Raw genomic sequence first — 26271 nt, forward strand, 5'->3', positions numbered from 1 at the left:
AGATGTAGCCAATATGAAATGCAAGATGGCCGCGTATCCAGGTGCGCATTAAAGAACCATAGATTGTCTGACAGTGTCCATTCCTTGCTTGTACCTGACCACTTATAGTTCCAGCTTTGAAAACTGCCCCCTACTTCGTCCTTGCAAACATCCCACTATGCCCCATCACCGATCCACCACTTCACCGGCCATAATGCCGTTATAATGGAGAGGAACCGAAGCGACGTATAGCTACCACTTACGAATTGTAGACTTTCTTGTATAAACATATACAGTATTTGTATATATAACCCTCCAGCACTTCGCCCCACTCATCATCATTCACTCCGTGGATATGCTGTGATTTTTTTATAGATGTGAACAATATTACCGCTTCTGTGTTTCCTGGTGCCCAAATTAGGCAGTTTGGCGATGAATGTTCGGTTTTTAAAAAATAACTTGGCGAAATGGCCATATTTCATAAAATTCTAGCATCGCGAAAATGCCAGAATGGGCCACAATTCGGTCAACGTCACTGAATTCAAAGGAAACTGTGCTGCCACGCGTAAGTAATGGAACACAACATTTATTATACATGCAATAAAATAGAAATACACGTACCGTCGCAAAAGCCATGGAGTATATATATTTAGGATTGACAATCTCCAGCAAACTGACACGGTCCTCGCACATCAAAAATATCTGTGCAGCAGGTACTCGCAAACTTGGCTTCATCATCTTCATCATCATCCTGACTACGCCCACTGCAGGGCAAATACCTCTCCCATGATCCGCTAATCAACTCGGTCTTGTTACTGTCATTGCCACATTATACCCGCCAACGTTTTAGTCTCATCAGCCCACCTTTGTGCGCTTGCCATCTGAGAGAATTTAGTCAGCTACCCTTAATGACCGCCGGTTATACTGCTTACGTGCTGCGTGTCCGACCCATGTCTATTTCTTTTTCTCGATTCGACCTATGATATCCTTGACCCCGGTTTGTTCCCACACGCACTCTGCTCTCTTCTTGTCTCTTAAGGTTACACTTATCATCTTCATTTCCATCGCTCGCTGCGTCGTCCTCAATTTAAACTGAACCCTCTTTATAATCTTCGTTCAGCGAACTGGGAGCGCAGAGAAAACACAAAGGACGAAGCGAGGAACCACACAACACGAGCGCTCAACTAACAACTGATTTATTTTCCACATCGGAAGGACATATATAAACACAAAATGCGCATGTCAAAAAAAGATTATGACGAAATCAAGGGCAGCATGCGAAGCGTGTAATCAACGCACATGTCTAAGGGTTATCTAGGTAGCTGAATTCACAGTCAAGTAGTGAGAGGGAAGGATGACTTATACATTGGTCCGTATTCCTGGAAATGTGATAGGCTTCAGAAATTTCGCGCGTAGTTTGATGAGGATGCCGGAACAGAACAATTGTATTCTCAAACAGAGGTTGGCACTTGCACGAAACGCAATGTGACGCTAAATGGGAGTAAGGTGTACTTTTCAACGAGCTTCTGTGTTCCCTGAGACGCACGTTCACACATCGGCCGGTCTGGCCAATGTACATCCGTCCGCAAGAAAGGGGTATCTTATATACTACTCCGGTGATGCACTTAACAAACTTAGTTACGTGCTTCTGCAGGCATCCTCTACCTTTAGATGCATTATGTGCCCTCCTGTGCACCATTGAACATATACTGGCCAATTTATTGGGTGCCAAGAAAACTACGCGCACACCGAACCGGTTTCCCACGTTTTTTAACCCATGGGCCATTTTATGAATGTAGGGGATTACTGCCGCGCGCTTCTTATTCCCTTCCTTGTTCTCTGAAGAAGTACATGTGCGTTTTTCATTATTTTTGACCGTACGCAAGAGCTTTTCACAGACCGAGGCTATTACGTAGGAAGGGTATCCCGCACCTATCAGCCGTTCCAACTGTGCTACGAAACCACTTTGCAAGGTATGCAGGCAACATTTTCCGAGGGCTGAACGTAAGCATGACATTACGATTCCGCGTTTAACAAGCTTGGAATGTCCGGAAGAGTAGTCTAGAACGGGTTTTGCAGAACGAGGATTATATCGCCAGCAAAGGTGCTTATCACCAAAAAACAGGGAAAGGTCTAGGAACTGCAATTTGTTATCTTTTGGAAGCTCTGAGGTGAACCGGAGGCTGTCACAGAACGAGCGCTAAAAAAGAGCGCGCCACCAAATCCTTGCGACAACGGGCGGCAGAAACGCCGCGAGGTAAAAAGAAAAAAAAAAGAAAGCAAACATCCAGGGCTCCCGGGCGCGCGCCTGTACTGAGAGAACTTTGTACATTTGTATTATTGGGAATGTGTGGTGGAGTGTTGTACTCATGTGCTTGTGGTTGTGTTTTCACGTGTTGTTCAATTGAATTACAATGTACAATTATATTGCGTGATATATTGTGAATGTGACGTGTCACGAGCGACGGATTGTGTTACAGTCTGTGAGAATGTGTGGTGACTGTTCGCGCTCGTTTGTGTGGTTTTGAATATTATGAGATAATATTCTTAAAGTGGGGGGCAGTGTCACAGAACGAGCGCTAAAAAAGAGCGCGCCGCCAAATCCTTGCGACAACGGGCGGCAGAAACGCCGCGAGGTAAAAAGAAAAAAAAAAGAAAGCAAACATCCAGGGCTCCCGGGCGCGCGCTCTCCCCGCAGAAGCACGGCTTCGCAGACGATCCTCCTCACCCCACATCGGCGGCCCAGCAAGACCGCGATTTTTCTCGAACGAACGGGGCGGGGTCAGACCGAGCTGAGTCATCAGACGCGGAGGGCAGACAAACCGTCTCGCCTCTCCCCAGCCTTCGCTGCGTATCGCGCCGACGAAATGACGAGAAAGATCTGGAAAGTCGCGCGCAAGGTATTTAACCGAGCAGCCGAGACGAGAAATCAGGAGAAGACGGAACGTTAGCGCCGGAGCGCGTAGGAATTCCGCCGTGTAGTCGGCGAAGGTTCTGCCCGTAGTGACAGAACAGGAGGAGACGGAAGTAAGCGCCAGAGTGCGTAGAGAGTCCGCCGTGTAGTCGGCGAAGTTTTTGGTCCGTAGGGACGGTTCGAGCTACAGGCAAGAGCGTGGGTTTACCGCTATCGAGCGAAGACGCGGGCAACAGCTGCGTGTGTGAAGCCGACGGGTTCCGGCGAAGAAGTTGAAGGTTGAAGAGTGGCCAATTGAAGACGGGAGGTTTCCTGGAAGAGAAACTTCAGAGAGCTGCGGAACGACAACAACGCTGGACTTTGAGTGAGTGATTCTCGGAAGAGTATCATTCAGACTTTTGTTCCAAGGACTTTGGACTGAATAGGTTTTCTATCTCTTTAGTCCTTAAGTGTCTTGGTTGTTCAATGCATGTGACTGCATCGTAGTGCGTATTGTTGTCTGTGTCCGTTGTTTCAAGTGTGGTTGATTGTACTGTGTAGTACATTGTCTGTTTGGTGACGTATTGTATGTAACTATTGTGGAGTGTGCATACGTGTGTATTGTTTTCGATCTGCCAATTTCGAGAATATAATTTGTTTGTTTATCAACTCTCGGCTCTGACTTGTTCTTTGGGCCACAGCCGGCGTCCGCTGGCGCACCAATAAGGACCACTTCTAAATTGTCCACGCTTTCGTGGTGCGGTTCGGGGGGCCGATACTTCGGCTCTTGGAATTAGCCCGGCGATCGCCTCCCTAATAAACGGGACAGGTGTGACAGAGGCCCATGCCTTCCTTCTCGAAGCATGCCTTCAGACATGCTTCGAGAAGGAAGGCATGTCTTCCGGACATTCCAAGCTTGTTAAACGCGGAATCGTAATGTCATGCTTACGTTCAGCCCTCGGAAAATGTTGCCTGCATACCTTGCAAAGTGGTTTCGTAGCACAGTTGGAACGGCTGATAGGTGCGGGATACCCTTCCTACGTAATAGCCTCGGTCTGTGAAAAGCTCTTGCGTACGGTCAAAAATAATGAAAAACGCACATGTACTTCTTCAGAGAACAAGGAAGGGAATAAGAAGCGCGCGGCAGTAATCCCCTACATTCATAAAATGGCCCATGGGTTAAAAAACGTGGGAAACCGGTTCGGTGTGCGCGTAGTTTTCTCGGCACCCAATAAATTGGCCAGTATATGTTCAATGGTGCACAGGAGGGCACATAATGCATCTAAAGGTAGAGGATGCCTCCAGAAGCACGTAACTAAGTTTGTTAAGTGCATCACCGGAGTAGTATATAAGATACCCCTTTCTTGCGGACGGATGTACATTGGCCAGACCGGCCGATGTGTGAACGTGCGTCTCAGGGAACACAGAAGCTCGTTGAAAAGTACACCTTACTCCCATTTAGCGTCACATTGCGTTTCGTGCAAGTGCCAACCTCTGTTTGAGAATACAATTGTTCTGTTCCGGCATCCTCATCAAACTACGCGCGAAATTTCTGAAGCCTATCACATTTCCAGGAATACGGACCAATGTATAAGTCATCCTTCCCTCTCACTACTTGACTGTGAATTCAGCTACCTAGATAACCCTTAGACATGTGCCTTGATTACACGCTTCGCATGCTGCCCTTGATTTCGTCATAATCTTTTTTTGACATGCGCATTTTGTGTTTATATATGTCCTTCCGATGTGGAAAATAAATCAGTTGTTAGTTGAGCGCTCGTGTTGTGTGGTTCCTCGCTTCGTCCTTTGTGTTTTCTCTGCGCTCCCAGTTCGCTGAACGAAGATAATGAATTACCAACTGGCCCACATTTTGAACCTTTTGCCCTCTTTATAAGCCTCCAGGTTTCTGCTCCGTAGGTAAGTACTGGCAAGATGCAGCTGTTAACCTTCCTCTTGAGGGATAGTGGCAATCTACCAGTCATAATTTGAGAGTGCTTGCCAAATGTGCTCCCCCACATTGTTATTCTTCTAGTTACTTCAGTCTCGTGGTTCGGCTCCACGGTTATTACCTGTCCTCAGTAGACATATTTCTTTACAACTTCCAGCGTCTCTCCACGTATCACAAAGTGCTGTTTTCTGCCGAGATTGTTCCACATTGCTTTAGTTTTGTGCATATTACTTTTCAGACTTACTTTCCTGCTTTCCGTGTCTAGTTCAGTAAACAAGAACTGTAATTTGTTCCCTGAGTAACTCATTAAGGCAATGTCATCAGCGAATCGCAGGTTACTAAGGTACTCTCCATTAACTCTTATCCCGAACTCTTCCCGGTCTAGGACCCTGAATACCTCCTGTAAACTTGTGGTGAATAGTATTGAAGAGATTGTGTCTCCCTGCCTTACACCATTTTTTCGTGCTTACACCCTTCTTTATTGGGATTCTCCTGCTTTCTTTATGACGAACTATGGTGGCTTTGGATCCTCTTTAGATTTCGTCCAGTATGCTTATGTAGGGTTCTTCGATGCCCTGATTCCGTTGTGCCTGCATTACTGCTGATGTCTCGACTGAGTCAAACGCATTCTCGTAATCTATGAAAGCTATGTATAGGTGTTGGTAGTAATCAGCACATTTCTCTCTTACATGATTGATAGCATAAATAGAATCTATTGTGGAGTAGCCGGTACGAAATCCTGCTTGGTTCTTTGGCTGATTGAACTCTAATATTGTCTTAATTTTATTAGCTATTATTTTCTGGATAGTTTGTAGAGAACGGAGAGTAAAGTGATCGCCCTGTAATTTTTCAAGTCCTTAACGTCTCCTTTCTTATGGATTAAGATGATGTTGGCGTTCTTCCAAACTTGGCTTACTCAAGCCTAAACTCAAAAAGCACCCCCCAATGCATAGCTTCTTGTGCAAAACCTATGTTTTTCTTAAGTTGAAAACGCGAACGTAGTTTGGGATTACTCCTACAAAACGATAAGCATATGTTCTGGATGGCAGACAGAGGCATGCAGGACGCTTTATATTTAAGAAATGTAGGAGAGCAAGTTCATCGTCACCTCTAATGCTTGCAAATAAGATTCTACTCATATAGCAGTGCCGAAAAATATCAACACTCAAGTACAGCGACTTGTTGGGCGAGTTGGTTCATTCAAATAGTAGCTTTTAGCGCGATATAAACATATGCCAAGTAAGGACAAGTTCATGGCATCTCCGTTATACCAAGAGTGCCCACCTTATGTAGCATTGCTTTGTTGATGGCTTCAACTTTCACTGTCCCACTCAAGACGGATATGCCGCATCTTATTGTCGGAATGGCGGCGACAGGCTCGGTTGTACGATGATTGTCTTCGGTCCGTGTGTGGTTGGGTCTGAAGTGATACGCCTCCACCGTTATGCAAGAAATGGACTTGAACAAGGTATCTTGTGAATACCTGTGGAATGTTGTGCATCCTACCTTGCCACATAAGACGAAAGAGGTGGCTACTAAACGAAAATTGGTCGTTTCGGGAAACACTGCGGTTGATGATTAAGAGTTCAGAAGACGCTGAAACTGGGGTTGAAGTTTTGTTTTGAACCTCATCTGAAAGCAGCTTAGGCCTTGGTGATGGGAAGAATAGTGGCGGATCGGGTACCGGAAGCAGAGAAAAGTTCTTGCATTGCTGAGTGTGCAGGGGTCATTGCTACTGCGAAGCGGAAACCGCGAATGTCTGTTTGAAGGTTCGTGACGAACAGACGCGACCTAGTCAACTATTTCGTCAAGAGAAAGATCAGTCCTCTGGCGGCAGATGAGGAAGGAACCTTTGCTCTCCTGCCAGAGGGGCTGTTCCAGGGGAAAGCCGAAAAAGCGGTAAAAAAGCACCTTAAGGCGTTTGAACATAGGCAGGCGTATGTTCAGAAGCAAGCAGTAGCGCTAATGCAAGACACAAAACTTTATAGCCTGTGCTCAGCGGTGAAGAAAGTGAAAGGCAACGTGTTAAAAATGTTTTTCACCATGAAGACGCAGAAGGCTGAAAACCCTTTTCGCCTTATTGTCTCTGAGCACGGGACTTGGCACCGCGACGTGTCTGGATATTTTTTGAAGCATTTGACGTTTCTCTGTGCGGTGGACTCTTTAAGGGTGAAGAATTCAGAGGAAGTGGCACGGTTTCTGATGGAAGGATCCGTGAAAGTACTGTCAGAGTCCAGTGTAGACGTGGAAGACCTCTTCTATTTGTTGAGACACACATGTAGATGTAAAAGACCTCTTCTATTTGTTGCCACATGACAGACTTCCGGTGTGCATAAGGAATTGCATCCAAGAAGATAATGACGAACAAAGATTTCCGAACAGGTGCGGCGCATCTACGAGTTACTTCTTTGAGCTCCTGTCGGTGTACGTGGGGTCAACTGCTATTGGTTTGAAGAGGTGCTTTTACACTCAGAGGTCGTGGATCTGCAGTGGGTCGAGGGTCGCACAAGTTTTGAGTAAAATCTTTTTGAATGCTGTTGACCGTAGCCTGGACACTAACTCAGTGGTGTTTAAAGCCTTCAGATACATGGACGATCACTAGTTTGTCGTTGAAGACTGTCAGTGTGTGTGTTTTCGATCGGTGTTATAAAGGGTCAGTGTTTTGAAGGTGCTCAAAGAGCTCTTTTCCTGTGAGGTTCCCGACAATGGTTGCATACACTTCTTAGACCTGAGCATATTTTTTTTGTGTGTGGAAGCCACATATGTTGGATGTACACCCCATCGTAGTGTCAAACCTGTGATAGAGTTCTGTTGAGGTATCTCTAAAATAGTAAAAAACGGTGTTGCGATGGCCTGTCTGGGAGCGTTACTCAAAACGTCGTGCCCACAACGCAAGCATGAGAGTTTTGCACGACAAATCGAGAGGCTTCGGCCGTCTAGGTTCTCGGAACGCCAATTGGGGTCATAAGCGAAAGGGTCTTGCAAAAGAAGAAGTTGGAAGCGCGAGGTGTAAGCCTAGTAAACAGAAGGAAGGGGCTCTTTTTGCAAACATTCCGTATGTTCACAAGGTTTCCCATAAGTTGAAGAAAGTTGGTGAGAAGTTCGGATGTAGTTTGTTTTTGAATGTGAAGCATTTCTTAGCGAACTTAGGCGACTTTGAGCGTATCTATCTATCTATCTATCTATCTATCTATCTATCTATCTATCTATCTATCTATCTACCTATCTATCTATCTATCTATCTATCTATCTATCGATCTATCTATCTATCGATCTATCTATCTATCGATATATCTATCTATCTATCTCTTGTTCTCTCTCTATCTCTCTGTATCTCTCTCTCTCTCACTCTAGCTGCCTACGACTTGTAGCTCTCCTGGTCGTTTCGATAAGGGTATCAATAACAAACTTCTTATGGCATAACATGACTGCATAAAGAACATATTTGGCTAGTCATAACATGAAAATCATAACTGTGATGACGTTTATTGAACCGGAGAAGTCGCAACGATGTCGCAACGAAAAATGGCCGTACGACAAGTCTGGCAAAAGGCGGCCCAGGTTCTCGTGCGATCAGAGCACGGGGTTTTCCCTTCTATTTGGAAGGCGCATACACGTTAGTGCGTATGCTCATTTACAATACCCCCCGGGGTGAAGGGTAGCCATCCTGGCGACTCAGGGAGTAGGCACAATGAGAAGGTCGTAGTAGGGCTTGAGACGGTCGACGTGTACGGCCTCGCGTCCTCGACGGCGCAAATCTGGTGATTGTGTTAATGGCTCGATGATGTAATTCACCGGGAAGGTCGCGTCAATGACACGGTACAGACCATGGTACCGGGCCAGAAGTTTAGAAGACAGGCCAGGAACGTGCGGGGGCACCCAAAGCCACACAAGGGAGCCAGCACCAAATGTAGGAGCTATGCGGTGAGCGTCCTCGTGTCGAGTCTTTTGTAGACCTTGAGCCTCACTTGTCAGAGACCGAGCCAACTGACGGCATTCTTCAGCGTATCTGGCGACTTCCGAAAGCGGGGAGCACTCAGATGCGGTAGTATAGTGTCGAGTGGGTGGGAAGGTTCGCGGCCGTACAATAGAAAGAAGGGGGAAAAACCGGTAGTCACTTGCGTCGCGGTGTTATAAGCGAAGGTAACAAAGGGCAATACAGCGTCCCAGTTAGTGTGGTCGGAGGAGGTGTACATCTTCAGCATGTCGCCAAGTGTGCGGTTGAACCGTTCAGTGAGACCATTCGTCTGTGGATGGTATGCGGTAGATTTCCGGTGGATGATGTTGCATTCAGCGAGAATAGCTTGGATGACCTCCGACAGGAACACTCAACCCCTATCACTGAGTAATTCCCGTGGAGCCCCATGGCGGAGAGAAGCTGCGGAGAATGAAGAGTGCAACTTCGTGGGCGGTCGCTGCTGGTAGAGCTGCAGTCTCAGCGTAGCGTGTCAGATGATCGACGCCGACAATAATTCACCGGTTTCCAGAGCGACTATATGGGAGGGGGCCATAGAGATCGATACCCACGCGGTCGAATGGGCGAGCCGGGCATGGGAGTGGCTGTAACATGCCAGTAAGGTGCCGCGGAGGTGTCTTGTTCTGTTGGCAAGTGGTGCAAGACTGAACGTATTTCTGCACAAAGCGATACATTCCTCGCCAGTAATGTCGTTGGCGCAGCCTTTCGTAGGTTTTCAGGACACCTGCGTGAGCACTTTGAGGGTCTGCATGGAAATTCATGCAGATGTCAGAGCGCATATGAGTTGGGACAGCAAGGAGCCACTTCCGACCACCAGGCATGTAGTTGCGGCGGTACAGAATGCTGTCTCGCACGGAAAAGTGGGCGGCTTGTCAGCGTAGCGCTCTCGTGGAAGGGACAGCAGACGGATTGGTAAGGTTGTCGAGTAACAATGCAAGGTATGGATCTTTACACTGCTCCGAAAGCATGTCAGTGGTGTCTATTGGTGACAAGGTGGTAAAAAGTGGTGACAGAGAAGCCACATCTGGGGTTAATGGCGATCGCGAAAGTGCATCGGCATCCGCATGCTTGCGACCGGAACGATATACTACACGGATGTCGTATTCTTGCAATCGAAGTGCCCAACGTCCCAGGCGTCCGGACGGGTCTTTCAATGTGGACAGCCAACATAGAGCGTGGTGGTCTGTGACCACGTCGAAAGGGCGGCCGTAAAGGTACGGGCGAAACTTCGTCAAGGCCCAGATTATGGCCAAACACTCCTTCTCTGTCACGGAGTAATTCAATTCAGCCTTCTTTAGAGTGCGACTTGCATAGGCGACTACGTATTCGGCTTGGGTGCCTTTCCGTTGTGCCAAAACTGCACCAAGACCGATGCCACTTGCATCGGTGTGAATTTCTGTGGCAGCAGCGGGGTCGTAGTGACGAAGAATGGGTGGTGAGGTCAGCAGGTGGCGCAGCTGGCGAAATGCGTCGTCACATGCAGGTGACCATGCAGATATACCTTTGCTGTTGGAAAGCAGACTCGTGAGAGGTGCGAAGATGGACGCGAAGTTGCGCACGAAGCGACGAAAGTAGGAGCAGAGACCGACGAAACTTCTTAGGGCTTTCAGTGATGTGGGCAACGGGAAGTCAGTGACAGCCCGAAGCTTATCGGGATTCGGAAGAACACCGTCTCTTGGGATGACATGTCCCAAGATGGTGAGTTTTCGTGCTGCGAAGTGGCACTTCTTGGAGTTAAGTTGTAGGCCCGCAGAAGTTAGACACGTCAGAATTTCGTGGAGGCGAACAAGATGGGTCGGGATATCAGACGAAAAGACTACGATGTCGTCCAGGTCACACAAGCAAGTTTTCCACTTATGGGCACGCAAGATGGTATCGATCATGCGCTCAAATGTGGCAGGTGCGTTGCAGAGCCCAAATGGCATCACTTTGAACTCATATACGCCATCTGGCGTTACAAAGGCTGTTTTAGGGCGATCGCATTCAGGCACTGGCACCTGCCAATACCCAGAACGCAGATCCAAGGATTTAAAGTACTCGGCGCCTTGTAAACACTCAAGAGCATCGTCTATTCGTGGTTGCGGGTAGACATCTTTCTTGGTAATCTTGTTTAAGCGGCGATAGTCCACGCGAAATTGAGCGGTGCCATCTTTTTTCTTTACCAAAACGACAGGTGATGACCAAGCGCTTTGAGAAGGCTGCATCACTCCACGTTTAAGCATGTCGTCTACTTGCTCCGTAATGACGCGGCGCTCTTCGGCGGAAACGCGGTAAGGACGCTGTCGCAGAGGCAAATGTGAGCCGGTGTCAATAGTATGAGTGATAGTCGTGGTGCGGCCCAAAGCAGGTTCTTGAAAGTCGAAAGAAGAGCGAAACTTGTTAAGGAGAGCAACAAGTTGGCGGCGATGCGAGAGGGGAAGGTCTGCGTCAATAGCATTGTCGAAGGCTGGCAAACTTGATGGCTCAGACGCATGAGTTATTGCGGCAATGTGACATGGCGTTTCGTCGGGAAGAATAATATCATCGATATGGTCGACAGGTTGCACATATCCCAACGTTTCACCACGAAGTAAGCCAATGGGGTAGTTGCAGTGGTTGGTAAACAGCATTACGGTTAAACCAGATGCAATTGTAAGAACGGCAAATGGGAGAACGATGCCCTTGCGTTCAGTAAAAAGAGGAGATGGCGTAAACACCACCGTGGCGTCAGGTTGCGCCACACATGAAAGGCTTACAGGGACCGAAGCTTCCGGGGGCAAGGTGATGTCGTCGTCAGCGATGAGTTTGCCGAGCCGAGGAGACCGGTCGGGTGGTGGAAATTCATATGTTGGCACAAGGGACACTTCGGCACGGGAACAATCGATGATAGCTTCATGGCCTGATAAGAAATCCCAACCGAGGATTAGGTCATGAGAACAAGATGGCAGAACAAAAAACTGTACGACGTACAAAACGTCTTAGATGACGACGCGCGCCGTACACAGAACCGAGGGATGAATGCGTTGCGCGCTAGCCGTGGACAGCACCATGCCACAGAGAGATGTGGTCACTTTCTTCAGTTTCCGACAAAATTTGGCGTCCATCACAGAAACGGCGGCCCCGGAATCAATTAACGCTAATGTGGCGACTCCCTCAACATCGACATCAACAACATTTTTCGGCGAAAACGGAGGCCTTGGGAATTGCGCACAAGTTGCAGTTCTTGCCTCCGGAACTGCACTGATTAGTTTCCCTCCTCAGGAGGTGGTCGACGACACATAGGCGATGGCGACCGGCGACGAGGGGATGGGAAACGAGCAGTCGATGGGCGGCGATCCGAGTGTGAGTGCCTCTGTTCATATGCAGATGCGGTGGCCTGCTGCGGCGCGTAGGTAGGAGTTCCAAAGTATGCGTTTGCAGGTGTGGGGCGACGGCGGCAGAAGCGTGCAATGTGGCCAGCGATGCCACAGGCGAAACAGATAGGACGATTGTCTTGGGTGCGCCACTCATTAGATCGACGGAAAAAGCGAGGTGAGGGCCTGTAAACTGGAGGCGAGGCCGGAGGAGGTGGAGCTGATAAGGCGACTGGATGCGGTGGGGGCCGCGCGACCACAGCTGCGTAGCTGAGAGGTGAAGGTGGTGCACGTGGTGCGTAGCCGACAGCTGAGAGATTAGGTGCTACTGAAGTGCATGGGTAAGGGGCCTGCACTGTAGGGAGGACATCACAAATTTCCGTGCGTATGGCCTGCTGCAGTGTCGTAGGCAGGCTTGCGGTGGGCGCGTCGCTATGCGGCAGCAGGGAGAGCTGTCGGACGACTTCCTCCCTGATGAAGCCTTTGATCTGGTTGGACAGACTTTCTTGGCAAACCTTGGCATTTGTGAGTGCGACGGCCGAGATCGAATCCGGCGGTGGGACACTCTGTCGGGCGATGGAACGCTGACGGCGCAATTCATCAAAGCTCTGGCAGAGGCTTACGAGGATTGCCACCGTGTTCGGGCTTTTTTTTCGCTAGCAACATCTGGAATGCGCCATCCTCGATGCCCTTGAGAATCTGCCGAATTTTCTCTTCTTCGGGCATAGATGGATTCACACACCTGCAGAGGTCGAGCACGTGCTCTATGTAACTAGTAAATGTCTCGCCAGGCTGCTGGGCTCGGTGGCGCAGGCGCTGGTCAGCGCGGAGCTTGCGGACCTCTGGTCGGCTGAACGCTTCAGTGACGAGTGTCTCAAAGGAGGACCAGTGGGCGATGGCGGTTTCGCGGTTCGTAAACCAAAGTTTAGCTACGTCTGCCAAGTAAAAGATAACGTAGGTGAGCTTAGAGTCGTTGTCCCACTTGTTGCTGGCGCTTACGCGTTCGTACAAGGAGAGCCAGTCTTCGACGTTTTGCTCACCACTGCCGCTGAAGATTGGTGGGTCGCGTTGGCGAGTAGCGCCGGGGCAGGTAGACGGGACAGCCGGTGGTGCTGGATGGGCTGGTATGGGCTGGTTGGCGACTGCGTCAGCCATGTTTTGCAGTGGTCTCTCGGGCAACTTGCGAGAGCGGAGCTCCAGGTCTGCTTGGGGATCTCAGCAGCCTCCACCAAATGTGATGACGTTTATTGAACCGAAGAAGTCGCAACGATGTCGCAACGAAAAATGGCCGTACGACAAGTCTGGCAAAAGGTGGCCCAGGTTCTCGTGCAATCAGAGCACGGGGTTTTTCCTTCTCTTTGGAAGGCGCATACACGTTAGTGCGTATGCTCCACTACAATAACATCTATGTCATGAATGTCCTGATTTACATTTCATGATCCTGCATCTCTTGCAGTGTTTTCGTTCACATGGCATGCTGCAACACTGGTATGTTATGGCATGATTGCACGGCGAACACAAGCGACAGACCCTAACATAAAAATCATGACACGAATGTCATGTAACGTGACTACACGTCACGCTCATGATGCGCTCACGGCCGTCACGCTAGCCTCACATATACGAAATCTGGTAGTACAGTACGTTGATGGATGACGAAGGTACATGAGTGGTGCAAACAAGGTAATCTTAAGAGGCGTGTCATGTAACATTACTACATGCCACGCTCATAATTCACTGATAGCCGTTTCGCTTGCTTCACTTATACCAAATTTGGTATTGCGGGAAGTGAATGGATGACGAAGGTGTGATACTGGTGCAAACATGATAAGCATGAGATGCGTGTCTGTAACAACATGGCTACATGCTATGCTCATGAAGCGCTCTCGGCCGTTTCACTAGCTTCCCATGAACCAAATTCGGTATTACGCGACGAGAACCGATGACATCGTAAATGACACATCCAAGCGTGATAATCACTACATGCGTATCATGTAACAACATGACTACATTCCACACTCATGATGCGCTCACGGCCGTTTCTCTAGCTTCACATATACCAAACTGGGTATTACGTGTCGTCAATTGATGACGAAGGTTTGTCACTGGTGCAATTATGATAATCATGAGATGTGCGTCATGGGACAACAAGACTGCATGCCACAGTGAAGGCGCCATTACATTTCGACGTGACGCGGTGAGCGTGCTCGCCGTCGTTCATTTCGTCGCGTCACGCCGGCGTTGCCACGCCAGGCGCCGGTCCTACCATATACTCGCAGGCACCAGCCGTACTGGATTCCTTTGACGCATGCGCGTTTTGGCGCGTCCAGCGTCCCTCACTCACGAAAAAAGGGAGACGCAGTGGCGTCTGGGTAACACATAGGCGCAAAATGCAGCATTTCGCATTTCGCGCTGGTTGCCGTCGGGCCACGCCGACGCTTCTGGCGTCAGACTACAGAGTGCTCGCGTTTTGCTAACGTAGCATCGCTGTTCCCAGCGTGCGTCAACGGTACATTGGAGTATATTGGGTGCTTCATGATGCGCTTGCTGCCGTTTTGCTAGCTCTGCATATACCAAACTTCGTGTTACGTGACGCCATTGGCTAACGAAATATATGACTGCTGAAAACAAGATAATTCTGACACGAGTGTGATGGAAGAACATGACAACGTACCACTCTAATAGCGTGCTCGCAGTCGTTTCTCTAGCTTTACATAAACTAAATTTGGTATCACGTGCCGTGAATAGAGACGAAGGTAAATGACACACCGAACATGATAAGCATGACATGGCAGCCATGCTCGGCATCATTTACCTCCACCACGTAACGTTGTGCTGATTTTAAAGTGACATATCAACCATTCTTATTTGTGCTTCGCATATCATTGATTCCCACTGTACGTGGGATCTGCCAATTTTTTTCTGCTTCTGACAAGCTCGGCCAGATTTGTGCGGCTGTGAGTAAGAAGTTATTGGGACAGAGCAAGTGGGACATGGGTGTGACATCAAGCACCATGATAAATTCGTCGAATGTGGCGAAAAGGTACTACCTGATACGCCATTATCTTGCAGAAAATTCTATTTTGGGCAGACGGATTGGTGTTTAAACAATACATTGTTAGATCGTAAGGCTTCATTGAGAGGGACACCTTGTTCTAATCTTCCTTTACGTCGCAGGGAGTGCGGCCGCACACCCTTGCTACCAGAAAATTAGCTGGTCGCAAGATTAAAAGGATAGTTTGCACGAGAGATTGAAGGAGCATTCTTTATTGACAGATTGGGCTAGACATGCGTAGCGAAACCTTCGATCATATTGCCTGCCACTGAGACAGATTATTTGAGCGCCTGCCACTAATGAAATTAATCTTTTGCTAACGTGACTCATAACTTTTTTGACGTGTAATATGTGTTTGCCTGAGTGCCTTTAAAATAAATTAAGTGGATAGTTTGCGTTTGTTCTTCTCTCGTGTTTATTTTGCACTAAAAGCTACTGTAATCAAGATTTAAATTTACATACTTGCTTTATTACAACAAACTTAGTGTGAATTTGCGTGCGTATTTTCAGCCATTTTTGTTGTGCACGTCGAAAAATCGACGTGCACATATTCTTTTTTTTATCAAACACTCGCTAAATTTTCGAAGTTGTCTTTTTTTTCCATGAACCATTTCTGATCCGAATTGGCTGCTATAAAATATATTGATTCTTTAGAACCTGCAAGTACATTTACAAAGGCTCCACATACCCATCTGAAATTGCAAAGAACTACTGAGTGTCCATGTGACTTTTTTTTCTCTTCGCTTTCAGTTGTGTATTTTGTCACTTTTTGCAGTATGCTTTTAATGCAGTGGTACTTCTTAAATTGTAAATACTGTACTTACACACTCGACTTATTTCAGAGAGAGGTTTTCTATTCTCTCTACAACTGCTAGCTGTTATATATGTTGCACTTGAATATGGAAGTATGACTATTTGAGCGGAGGGCTGGAGATGTTTTTTTTTCCTGTATATGTGTCGCTCTTATGTGAGCTTGTGTGTCTTAAGGCTCCATATGTGCTTGTAAACTTCCAACTGTGTAATTTCCTACCTGCATGGTACTTTGTGACTGCAGTGAATTGTAAATAAAATAAAATAATATGAATAAACCACACATATTTATAAAGGATAGTATTTTGATTTTGGCCGAAATCTACAATTCAGCATCTATGCGAGAAGTTTCCAGTTATGACGCACTTATTGCCGGCTGCTGTGAGACCTATCACTGAAACACCTAGCACAGTCCGCGCGCTCATAAATTGAGTATTGTCTCGGTGGGCATGGTATTCCTAAATGTTTAAAAAAAACCTGTGAAGTCACATCGCCCGCATTTAAACGCAGATTCTTTAAAATGTGCCTTTTAAGCAATGAACTCTTTCTTCCCACCTCTCTTAACTTTAAGCACTCTGCTTTCTCCACGGTCGAGTTGGTATGCTATCACCTCGATCAAGATAGGTTACTTTGCCCGGTTGTTCTCGATTACACGTGGGTCACCAGATATTGTCGCACACCATCGGTGTAGCCTGTGGGAGGAAGGGGGTCAACCTTTTCGAAATTTTCCGCTTTTGCTTGCAAATATATACACGCACGAAAACACATAGTTTGCCTGAACATCCCCCTTCTCGCGGAAAAGGTTTCTCGCTATGCTCTTGCCACTGACACACCCTCTCTTACTGTGTCCTATGCCTTACACAAACCACGCCAGAATTTCTGATAGCTAAGGAAGTAGATGCGGTCAAGGACGAAGTCAACGTGAAAAAATGCTGAGACGTTTCGGGGCGCATGGGAATTCTTTGTTCACACTAAGCATGTTAAACCGTGTGTCACTTTTTACGCCAAAATTTTGTTACCACAAAAAATATTAACATATAGCTCTTGCCTTGTTAGTGTGAGCAAAGAACCCATATGCTTCCCTAAACATCTCTGTGTTTTTGTTTTTTTTTACGTTGGCTTTGTCAGAGACCGTATTTACTTAGTCATAATGATACTTGACTTGACGAACTTTCATCGAACTCTTGAATAAATCTCTGAGAGCATTGCAAATTATTTTTGCATCTTTCAAAGGGTCCGCTATTCGGTTAGCCTTGTTGTTTTGACATACTAACCACCGTGAGTTGCGCAACTGAACAGGACTCACGAGAAGTAACAGGTGACGACTACATGCGAGTACTGCGCCTATACTCATCTGTCGCTCCTCGCGTGACCTGTTTAGTTGTTCAACTCGCGATTGTTTCTATACTTTAGGATCATCTGTTAGGCTTGAGCACGCAAACACGAGCAGCAAACTTTATTGTCGAACAAACGTGGTCACCAGTGATAATGTTCGATGCTCGCTTCCACATGTTTAAATGCCAACGCGTTGTTCTGCGGATCAGATCCTCAACGGCTGACGCTCTGTCTGCCGCTATGAGTGCCAATGTGTATGGCTGTAGTCTGACTGTCCATTTCCCGGCCACAAGTGCAGCTAAATAAAGAATGTCATCTTCGGGCGCCGATTGTTTCCTTCGTCAGCGTCATGACCTTGTTAAATATTAATGGTCACTTTTCGAGAATGGGTTGGCGCTTCTATGTCAAAATAGTATGGTATGCTCGGACATTTGTTCATTTGTTCGCGCTCAATACGTTCAACACTCCTTGTTTCCTCGACAAGAATCGTCAACCTAATTGGCCACATAGCTACACAAACTGATGCTAGTTTCATCGGCTACTGCTGAGTGGCACGCTCAAACAAGCCGCGCGTCGTCTATCGCTCCAAATGTTTCACTGAGTGCACAAGTTTTACACGCCGTGCCTGCATAAGCAGCGCGCATCATACCGAGTGACTTGACGAGACCGTGGACGTCTCCGATAAGCTTCGAGATCTGGTACTCGTCGACGCTTGAAGGCTTGGATGACTGTCCGTAACCACGTAGGTCAGGTACCACAACCCTGCACCGTAAATAACACTATTTGGTTTCACAGGAACACATTAGCTCGACAAAGAAAAATTTTTGTTGAAAGAGACGCCGGATAACAAGGCAAAGCTCGAAGTAGATACAGCGTAATTTTTGTCCCAATCAAGATAAAAATTGTAATGCAATTGCTGTATTCGTGTTTGTTAGTTACTCTAAAATGTGAATTGACCTAGATCCAGTGACATTCGAACCAAGTAGATTTGCACGTGGCCGGCCTATTGGGGCGACAATTATGATCACCACTTTCAAAAAATAGCGTAAGACAAATAATTAACTGCATACAGCGACTACCACTGCACACGAAGACCAAGATCACCTAAAAAACAAGAAACACAAGCTGATATGGCAGCCCAACTGTCATATTACACCTGGATGATCACTGTCGAATCTTGACCAAAGTACTGAAGTGCCAGCTCTCATGAAGGCCTTGATCTTGTTATTTAGTCTGTTTCGGGGTATTACTTTGCTCTGTGTCGGATTTGTTGCCTATTTATTTATTTATTTATTTATTTGATTATTTATTTATTTATTTATTTATAGACTATTTTACGAACGGGAATGAGTGCCGTTAGGTTGGGATGTTAACCGTCGTGTCTTGTACTTTTAATAATAAATGAACAATGTTACGGTAGACACGTGCGCATGAAAATGGTTGGATTTTTATGCGATGTTCCGTGGCTTCATTAACTGGCATCACGACATACTAACTGGGCGTGGCTGATCCCCTTATCTAGCAATCGATATAACACAAAAGTGAAATGTCTCCTTACAGAGGTAGTTGATCATTTATTCTGATTGTTTCAGGAGCAGCAACAAATTACAAAGTCACGCTTGGAGCAGCAAGCAGCAACAAACTTGCAGCACACACCTCAAACACAAAGCACGCACGAAATTGGGAAAGACAGGACAAGCGCGGACTAATAGTAGTCACAGCTCTACACTTAAAGTATGCTGTTGAAACAGAAAGACAGAGGCACGGAACGAGCGTACAAGTATGCACAGGACAAGTGCGGACAATTGTCACAATTTTTACTGCGTCGTGTGCCAGCAGCGCGCTTTTTTAGTAAACGTGGTCGTGGCGACTTGCGAAGTGACCTTCGTTCTCTCCCGAAATGAGTTTGCTAAGCGCGCGCGCATGGAGGCGACGACCTTTAGAACACGTCCAAAGCGAGCCGGTCGCCCCATTTCACCACTGATAACGCAAACGCGCTACAGTTTCGAAGCTCCGAGGACTGCCAGAGGGTGTACGGTGTATATAAATGGCTTGCCGTTAGCACTACAGATAGCGTACGCTCTGTGGCGTAGTGGTTAGCGCGAGCACTGGAAATCGAGAGGTTGCTGGCTCACTTCAACGCGATAGGTGCTTACCTTCTGATTTTCTGACAATCTGTTTATATGCATTTTTAACGCCACTTTCGTGATGAAATTATGTCAGTGGATTTGTGGTGAACTCCGGCATAAAGCACTTTCGTGTTAAAACAAGAGAACACAGGCTTAATAGCCCAAGATAGTCCAATGCATGTATCTACAGCGTCCTCTCGGGACATTGTTGTACCGTGTTTTACAAATCTAAAGTGGCTACACATCATTGATTGATGCCATACATTCTAACACATATATTCTCATGCGTGAAAACTGCTGTATATGACAAATCTTCGTACAGTGCAAGACGCTTCGAAGACTTCATAGGGAGATACGGGGAGCAGTAACTAACATAGCGATCAGAAATATACAGTGCAAGTCTGTTGGTACGATTCTCCATAATACATTCTTCAGCCCATTACCTTTAATTCCCGCCCCGCCGTGGCGGTCAAGTGGCTATGTTACTCGGCTGCTGACCCGCAAGTCGCGGGATCGAATCCCAGCTGCGGTGGCAGCATTTTCGATGGAGAAGAAAATGCTGTAGGCTTGTGTGCTCAGATTTGGGTGCACGTTAAAAAACACCAGATAGTCGAAATTTCCGGAGTCCTCCACTAAGCCGTCTCTCATAATCGTATGGTGGTTTTTAGATGTTAAACTCCACCTATCAATACCTTCATTTTCTCCCCGCCAACGTAACTATTAGCGAACCTCTTTAGTTATTGCAATTTTCGCCTACTACCACCAAACCCTGTTAAGTTAATATCACTTCAAGAGAATACCTCCAGTTTCCTTCGAAAACACATCAACGAGATTCTACTTATATGTTACCTTTGTTTACTGAATAATTCCTAGAAATATTAAATATGTCACAGAACAGAAAGCAAGCTTAACTCTGCAAGCACTTTCGAAGAGTGTTCACAAACCCTTCACGCAAACACAATTTTCAAGGAAGTCTCTTCAGGACGGGGCTCGCTAATGGTTCACTAATCCCGTGTGGTCAATAGGAGACGAGTTCCAGCGGAAGTTCCTGGACACCTTCGCAAACACCGAAAGGCGGGAGCATGCACAACGACTCCTCGAATCACGGATTCAAAAGCCAAACGAATCTGTTGCTATGTTTGTTGAGGACATGGCTCCTCTCCTCCATCGAGCCGATCCCGATATGTCCGAAAGCAGAAAGATCAGTCACCTCATGCTCGGTGTTAAAGAGCAGCTCTTTGCTGGTCTCGTGCGGAAGCCACCTTCAAGCGTCGACGGAGTTTCGAAGGAGGCGACCGCCATCGAACGCGCACTACAGCTACGCTACCGCCACTACGATCACCCAAACAGCGGACAAGTCAGCGCAACCGCCATGACTGCTGTGACACCTGACAAGCGTTCTTTGAGTGACCTGATACGTGAAATCGTGCAAGAAGAGGTGAACAAGCTCACCGCCACACTGAATGACTGCGTGATTACATCGGTCGCAGAAGTTGTGCGCCAAGAGATAAGGCGAGCTCTTCCACTTCCCGAGCCGAACACTGACACAGTTATGCCAACCTATGCAGAAATTCTTCGTCGACAGCTATCTAACGTGCCGCCAGCGCAGCAGTACCACCAGCAACAGCCACCGACAGTGCCTTGATACTACAGGAAAACGTCGACGCGGATGCGAGCTCCACTCCGCAAAACCGACATCTGGCGTACCCCTGACTACAGGCCCTTATGCTTCCATTGTGGGAAAGCAGGCCACATCGCGCGGTATTGTCTTCACCGCGTCGCCGGGTACCAAGGATTTCAGTCCACTACCCCTCGGCGCTATTTCAACGGAATACGGAACGTTGATACGAGCACAACGATCCCGCGGGACATTTCTCCTGGGTTCCGGTCAAGCTTGCCCTCTCCTGGTCATTTCCCCCAATCTAATAGAGGTAGCTCCACGGACATGGCGAGAGGAAGATCTCCAAGTCCACACCGGGGAAACTAAAAGCAGCGACCTTAGGGGGGTAGGTTGCAAATTGCCGAAAAGTTGAAAATTGCCCATTACAGCCGCACGAAGCGCCACACATTTCGAATGCATCGACGAATGACGACATTGTCACCGCCGACATTACACTTTCCATTGACGGTCTCGACGTGACGGCAACGGTCGACACTGGTGCGGACTTTTCAATAATCAGTGCGAATCTGGCCGACAAACTCAAGAAGGTAAAAATGGAATGAACGGGACCGCAAATTAGAGGAGCTGGAGGCCAGCTGCTGACACCTACCGCGAAGTGCACCGCATGAATCAAGATCGAGGATTCATCATTCGTCGTAAACTTCGTTATTTTTTCTAAATGTTGTAAACAGGATATCTGGGTATGAATTTCTTCCTAGAGTACGGTGCAATCAAAAATATACCGGACGGTGTACTGACCTTTTCAGCGGACTATTGCGCAGCACTGCAGCGCAAGCCCATGCGCGTCATTTATGACGTGACCATGTCACCGTTATCATGCCACCTCGTCGCTGTCACGTGTAACACGCAGCATACCGGAGAAAGTGTCGCGGAACTAGTGTCTCTCGAGGCATTGCTACTGCCAGAAGTCTCGTAGGTGTAGTGTTTGGGCAAGCAGAGGTCCTGTTGACGAACTTCACCAACGAGCGTCGACATATTACAGAGCATACCACAGTTGCATACTTCGAACAAATGGTAGAATTCCGCGAGTGCTTCGCAGCGAAACAGGCATAGACACCCGCCGCTTCAGCACCACCACTTGTCCACATGAGCACAGATTTATCGCCAGCGGAGAGGCAGAGTCTTCTAAATATTCTCGGCCAGTTTGAAGATCGTTTTTCATCGACCTCGAGGGTAAATCAAACGCCACTGACAAAGCACCGCATTAAAACAGAAGAGACGGCAAGACCAATTCGACAAAACACATACCACGTGACACCGAAAGAGCGCGAAGTAATCCAAGAACAAGTCCAGAAAATGCTCGACAATGACATCAATCAGCCGTCAAAAAGCCCTTGGGCGTCACCGGTTTTGCTTGTTAAGAAGAAAGACGGTAGCTTACGCTTCTGTGTGGATTACCACAAGCTAAAACCGCGTGACAAAGAAAGACGTATACCCATTACCCCGTATTGATGATTTGCTAGGCAGGCTGAGGCATGCACATTTTAGGGGCGAAGCTTTTTATAGTGGCACCCGTTCGTCCCTCGTAGTCGTATTTGTAGTCGTAGTGTGCAACCAGTCTTACATTTTGACCTCCAAGGTGGTCCCGGTGAGAGATTTTTACTGTGCATTGTTGAACAATGAAAAATTCACAGCGTGCGCGTTAGCTAAAAGCCGAATTCTCCTGTCCCTCATTCCCCTTTAGCAGTCATTGGCATGTACATTGAGCACTATCCGACAAGAAAGGTTGCTACGTTATACTCGCTGGGCATAGCCTCCTTGGTTTTAGAAAGGTTTAGCGAGCGTTGGTCCGCAGTGCCATGAATACAGTGAACTAGTATATACCATAAACTCGAAGTGGTTAAAGGTGGGAGTGAGTGAGTGAGAATTTATTAGAAGGCAGAGAGGTCGGCCTGAGCTAGTTCGCTCTAGCCTGCTACTCTACACAGGAGATAATGGAAAGGGGAAAGAAAGAGGGATGAAGGGTGATGATGGGGACAAGAAGAGGTGGTGCGTATGTACAGTAGCCTCTTAGTATAGTACCCTACAGTCTAGTTTCTAGTCCAGTGCTTTTTATAAAGTCTAGAACAGCCTTTGTAGCAGTTTTCGACACTGTTTGGTCGTTCATCGCTGACAATATGTGGCTTTCACTTAATGGTGTTCGTCCAATGCTTGCCAACGTTGCAGTTAGCATTTCTCTTTGTGCCACGTATAATGCACAGTCACAAAATATGTGAGCTATCGTTTCGCGCACTTGGCAGCGTTCACAATTTGGGCTGTCCGCACGGCCGATTAGGTGAGTGTAGTGACGAGTGAAGGCGACGCCCAGGCGAATTCGGTGCAGTATGTTAGCATGTCTTCGGCTGATTTTATCTGGAAGACGAAAAGTCATACTGGGGTCTGTTTCCCGCAGGTGCTTGTTCCGGTGATCTGGTAGCAACCAGTAAGTGGCAGCGCATTCGTGCATGAGTGATCTCAACAATGTGTTGACGTCACCTCCCGAGTAGGGTACTTTGACGTACATAGAAGCGTTGTATATTGCCGCTCTTGCTTCGCTATCGGCTGTTTCGTTGCCAACCAGGCCGCAGTGTCCAGGAATCCATTGGAGTGTAATCAAGTGACCGCCCCTGTGTGTTAGGTCAAATGCTTGGACGATTCCTAACGTTAACTCGTAAAATTGGCCTCTTCTTAAGCAAGAATAGATAGCTTGAAGCGCTAATTTTGAATCAGACAGAATCGTCCATTTACGCGGTGCTTGGTCGTTCACAAATTTTATGGCTTCTTGTATAGCAACAAGTTCTGCAGCTGTCGAAAATGACCTATGATCTAATTTGTACTGTCGGGAAATACCGAGTTGAGGGATCACGAAGGCTGCAGCTGAGGCGGATGAAGTTACGGATCCATCGGTGTAAATGTGCACAGAGTCGCTGTATCGGTCATCTAAATGTGCCAAGGTGAGTTGCTTGAGGGCAATATAAGAAACATGCGACTTATACGAAATTCCACGTATGTGAAAGCACACCAGCGGTTTAGTCAATGTCCATGGAGGCACTGCAGGGATTACGGCAGGTGCAAAGCCTGACGGGATCATGTGTCTATGCGTATCGAGGCATCGCGAATAGGTACAGCCTGGTCGGTCCACTTGTAGCGAAGATAACGGGTGCTGTGCATGTCGGTTCAGCAGACGAAGGTGCACTCGAAGAGGCTCACAGGACGTGTAAACCTGTATAGGGTATGTGCGTGACTCCTCAATAGTGCCAGAGGTAGATGTGCACCGTGGCAGGCCAAGGCATATTCTCAGTGCTCGTGCCTGAAGGCTCTCTAAAGTACGAAGGCGCGTTGCCCGCATGCTGGAAAGCACAGGTGAGCTGTACCTTATATAGCCCACAAACAATGCCTTGTATAACTGCAGAAGACTTTTCTCCGAAGGCCCCATCTTAGTCCTGCTATAACACGAAGAACATACACAAAACTGATTAGTTTGTTTCTCAGCACAGTCACATGCTTTGACCAGGACAGGTTGCGATCAATGACGACCCCTAAATAGCGGTGGTGCTTAACCACGGGAATCACTGCTCCGTGAGCGAAGATTGGGTACCGCGACATTGATTTCTTCGTAAATGCCAATGCAGCACATTTTGCTATTGAAAGTTCCAGGCCCTGACGACGTAAGTACTTAGATGTTATTGATGTGCCTTGTTGTACCCTTGCTCGCAGTTAAGGTCGCGTTGCTCCAGATGCCCATATGCATATGTCGTCCGCATACGCACTGATTCTGACAACGTCGGGAAGCTCAGCTTCAAGGCCAATGAGTGTTATGTTAAAAAGCATGGGGCTCAGGACGGCGCCTTGCGGAACTCCACGGCTTACGAGGTGCCTGGCCGTGTCACCGTCGGATGTCGACATAAAAATGGTACGTCCTCTGAGATAGCTCCCTATCCATGCGTGTAGTCGGCCACCTACGCCGATGTCTTCAAGTGCGTCAAGAATGGCCTCATGGTAGACGCTATCGTACGCGCCCTTCATATCTAAGAAAACGGCCCCTACCAATCTCCGACGTTGTCTTTCCTTTTCAACAGAAGAATCTTGATCGACCTCTACGGAAGCCATTTATAAAATCTGGTAAGCCGACATTATTCTCCAGCAGCCATTCCAATCTTGCCAGCACCATGCGTTCCATCACCTTACCGATGCAACTGGCTAGGGCAATGGGTCTATAAGAAGACAACTCGTGTGAACACTTGCCTGGTTTCAGTAAGGCCACTATGCGGCTGCACTTCCAACTCTCTGGTACTGTCGCTGTTTCCCACGTAGAGTTGTAGAACGACAAGAGAGCCTGCCTTGCTTCCTGGCTGAGGTGATATAGAGCCGAATAAGTAATTCCGTCAGGCCCTGGTGCGGACGACCGTCGGGACGTAGAAATCGCAGCGTCGAGTTCGTGCATTGTGAATGGCAAGTCGAGGCGATCGTCGCTGGATGGCGGTGAGGCTAAACACGAAGGTGATATCGATGAGGAGGACATACCTACGAGTAAGCGGCAGTAATCTTCTGCAACCTCTACTTCAGGTCGACCTTGCTTTAGAGCCAAAGATCGGAAAGGGAACAACTGTTGAGTGGGCGTCTGAAGGCTTCGGACAGTTTGCCATATTCGAGAGAGGGGTTTTCTAGGATCAAGAGAGCTACAAAATACCCTCCACCATTGCCTATCGAGCTTATCGAGGTGTCGCAATGGCGTGCTGTAGATAGGTCAGCTGGTGATTTCGTCCTCCTGTATTTTCTCTCTGCCCGGCGACGAATTGCACGAAGGTATTCATATTGTGCGTCAAGTTGTGATCTTGGTAGCGACACATTCACAAGTTTCGTATGCGTTGTTAAGGCTGATGCAATTAGGCTTTCTATTTCAGATATAGATTGAATGTTTCCGCACTCAGCATTTACAGAAGCTTGGAATCCTGGGCAGTCTACGCTTTTCACAGGCCGGGGAGACGAACGATGGAAACCTTTAAGCTGTATATATGTAGGGAGATGGTCACTTCCATGTCTTTCAACGTCTACAAACCAATAGGCGGTAGGCAAGAGACTTCTGCTCACAAAACATACGTCTAGACAGCTGCTGTACGATGCGCCACGGAGGTAAGTAGGTGAGCCATCGTT

General features: G+C 47.6%; 1 protein-coding gene across 1 annotated transcript in view; it reads right to left on the reverse strand.

Moving 5' to 3' along the window:
- LOC119167671 (epoxide hydrolase 4) overlaps positions 1–26271 on the reverse strand; it is a 212322-nt gene that overhangs the window by 43542 nt on the left and 142509 nt on the right. Inside the window, exon 5 of the mRNA XM_075865908.1 lies at positions 17978–18090. Within this exon, the coding sequence (XP_075722023.1) occupies positions 17978–18090 (113 nt within the window). The remainder of the gene's footprint in view (positions 1–17977; positions 18091–26271) is intronic.

Source organism: Rhipicephalus microplus, chromosome 6 (genome assembly GCF_043290135.1).
Source record: "Rhipicephalus microplus isolate Deutch F79 chromosome 6, USDA_Rmic, whole genome shotgun sequence".
NCBI classification, from domain to species: domain Eukaryota; kingdom Metazoa; phylum Arthropoda; class Arachnida; order Ixodida; family Ixodidae; genus Rhipicephalus; species Rhipicephalus microplus.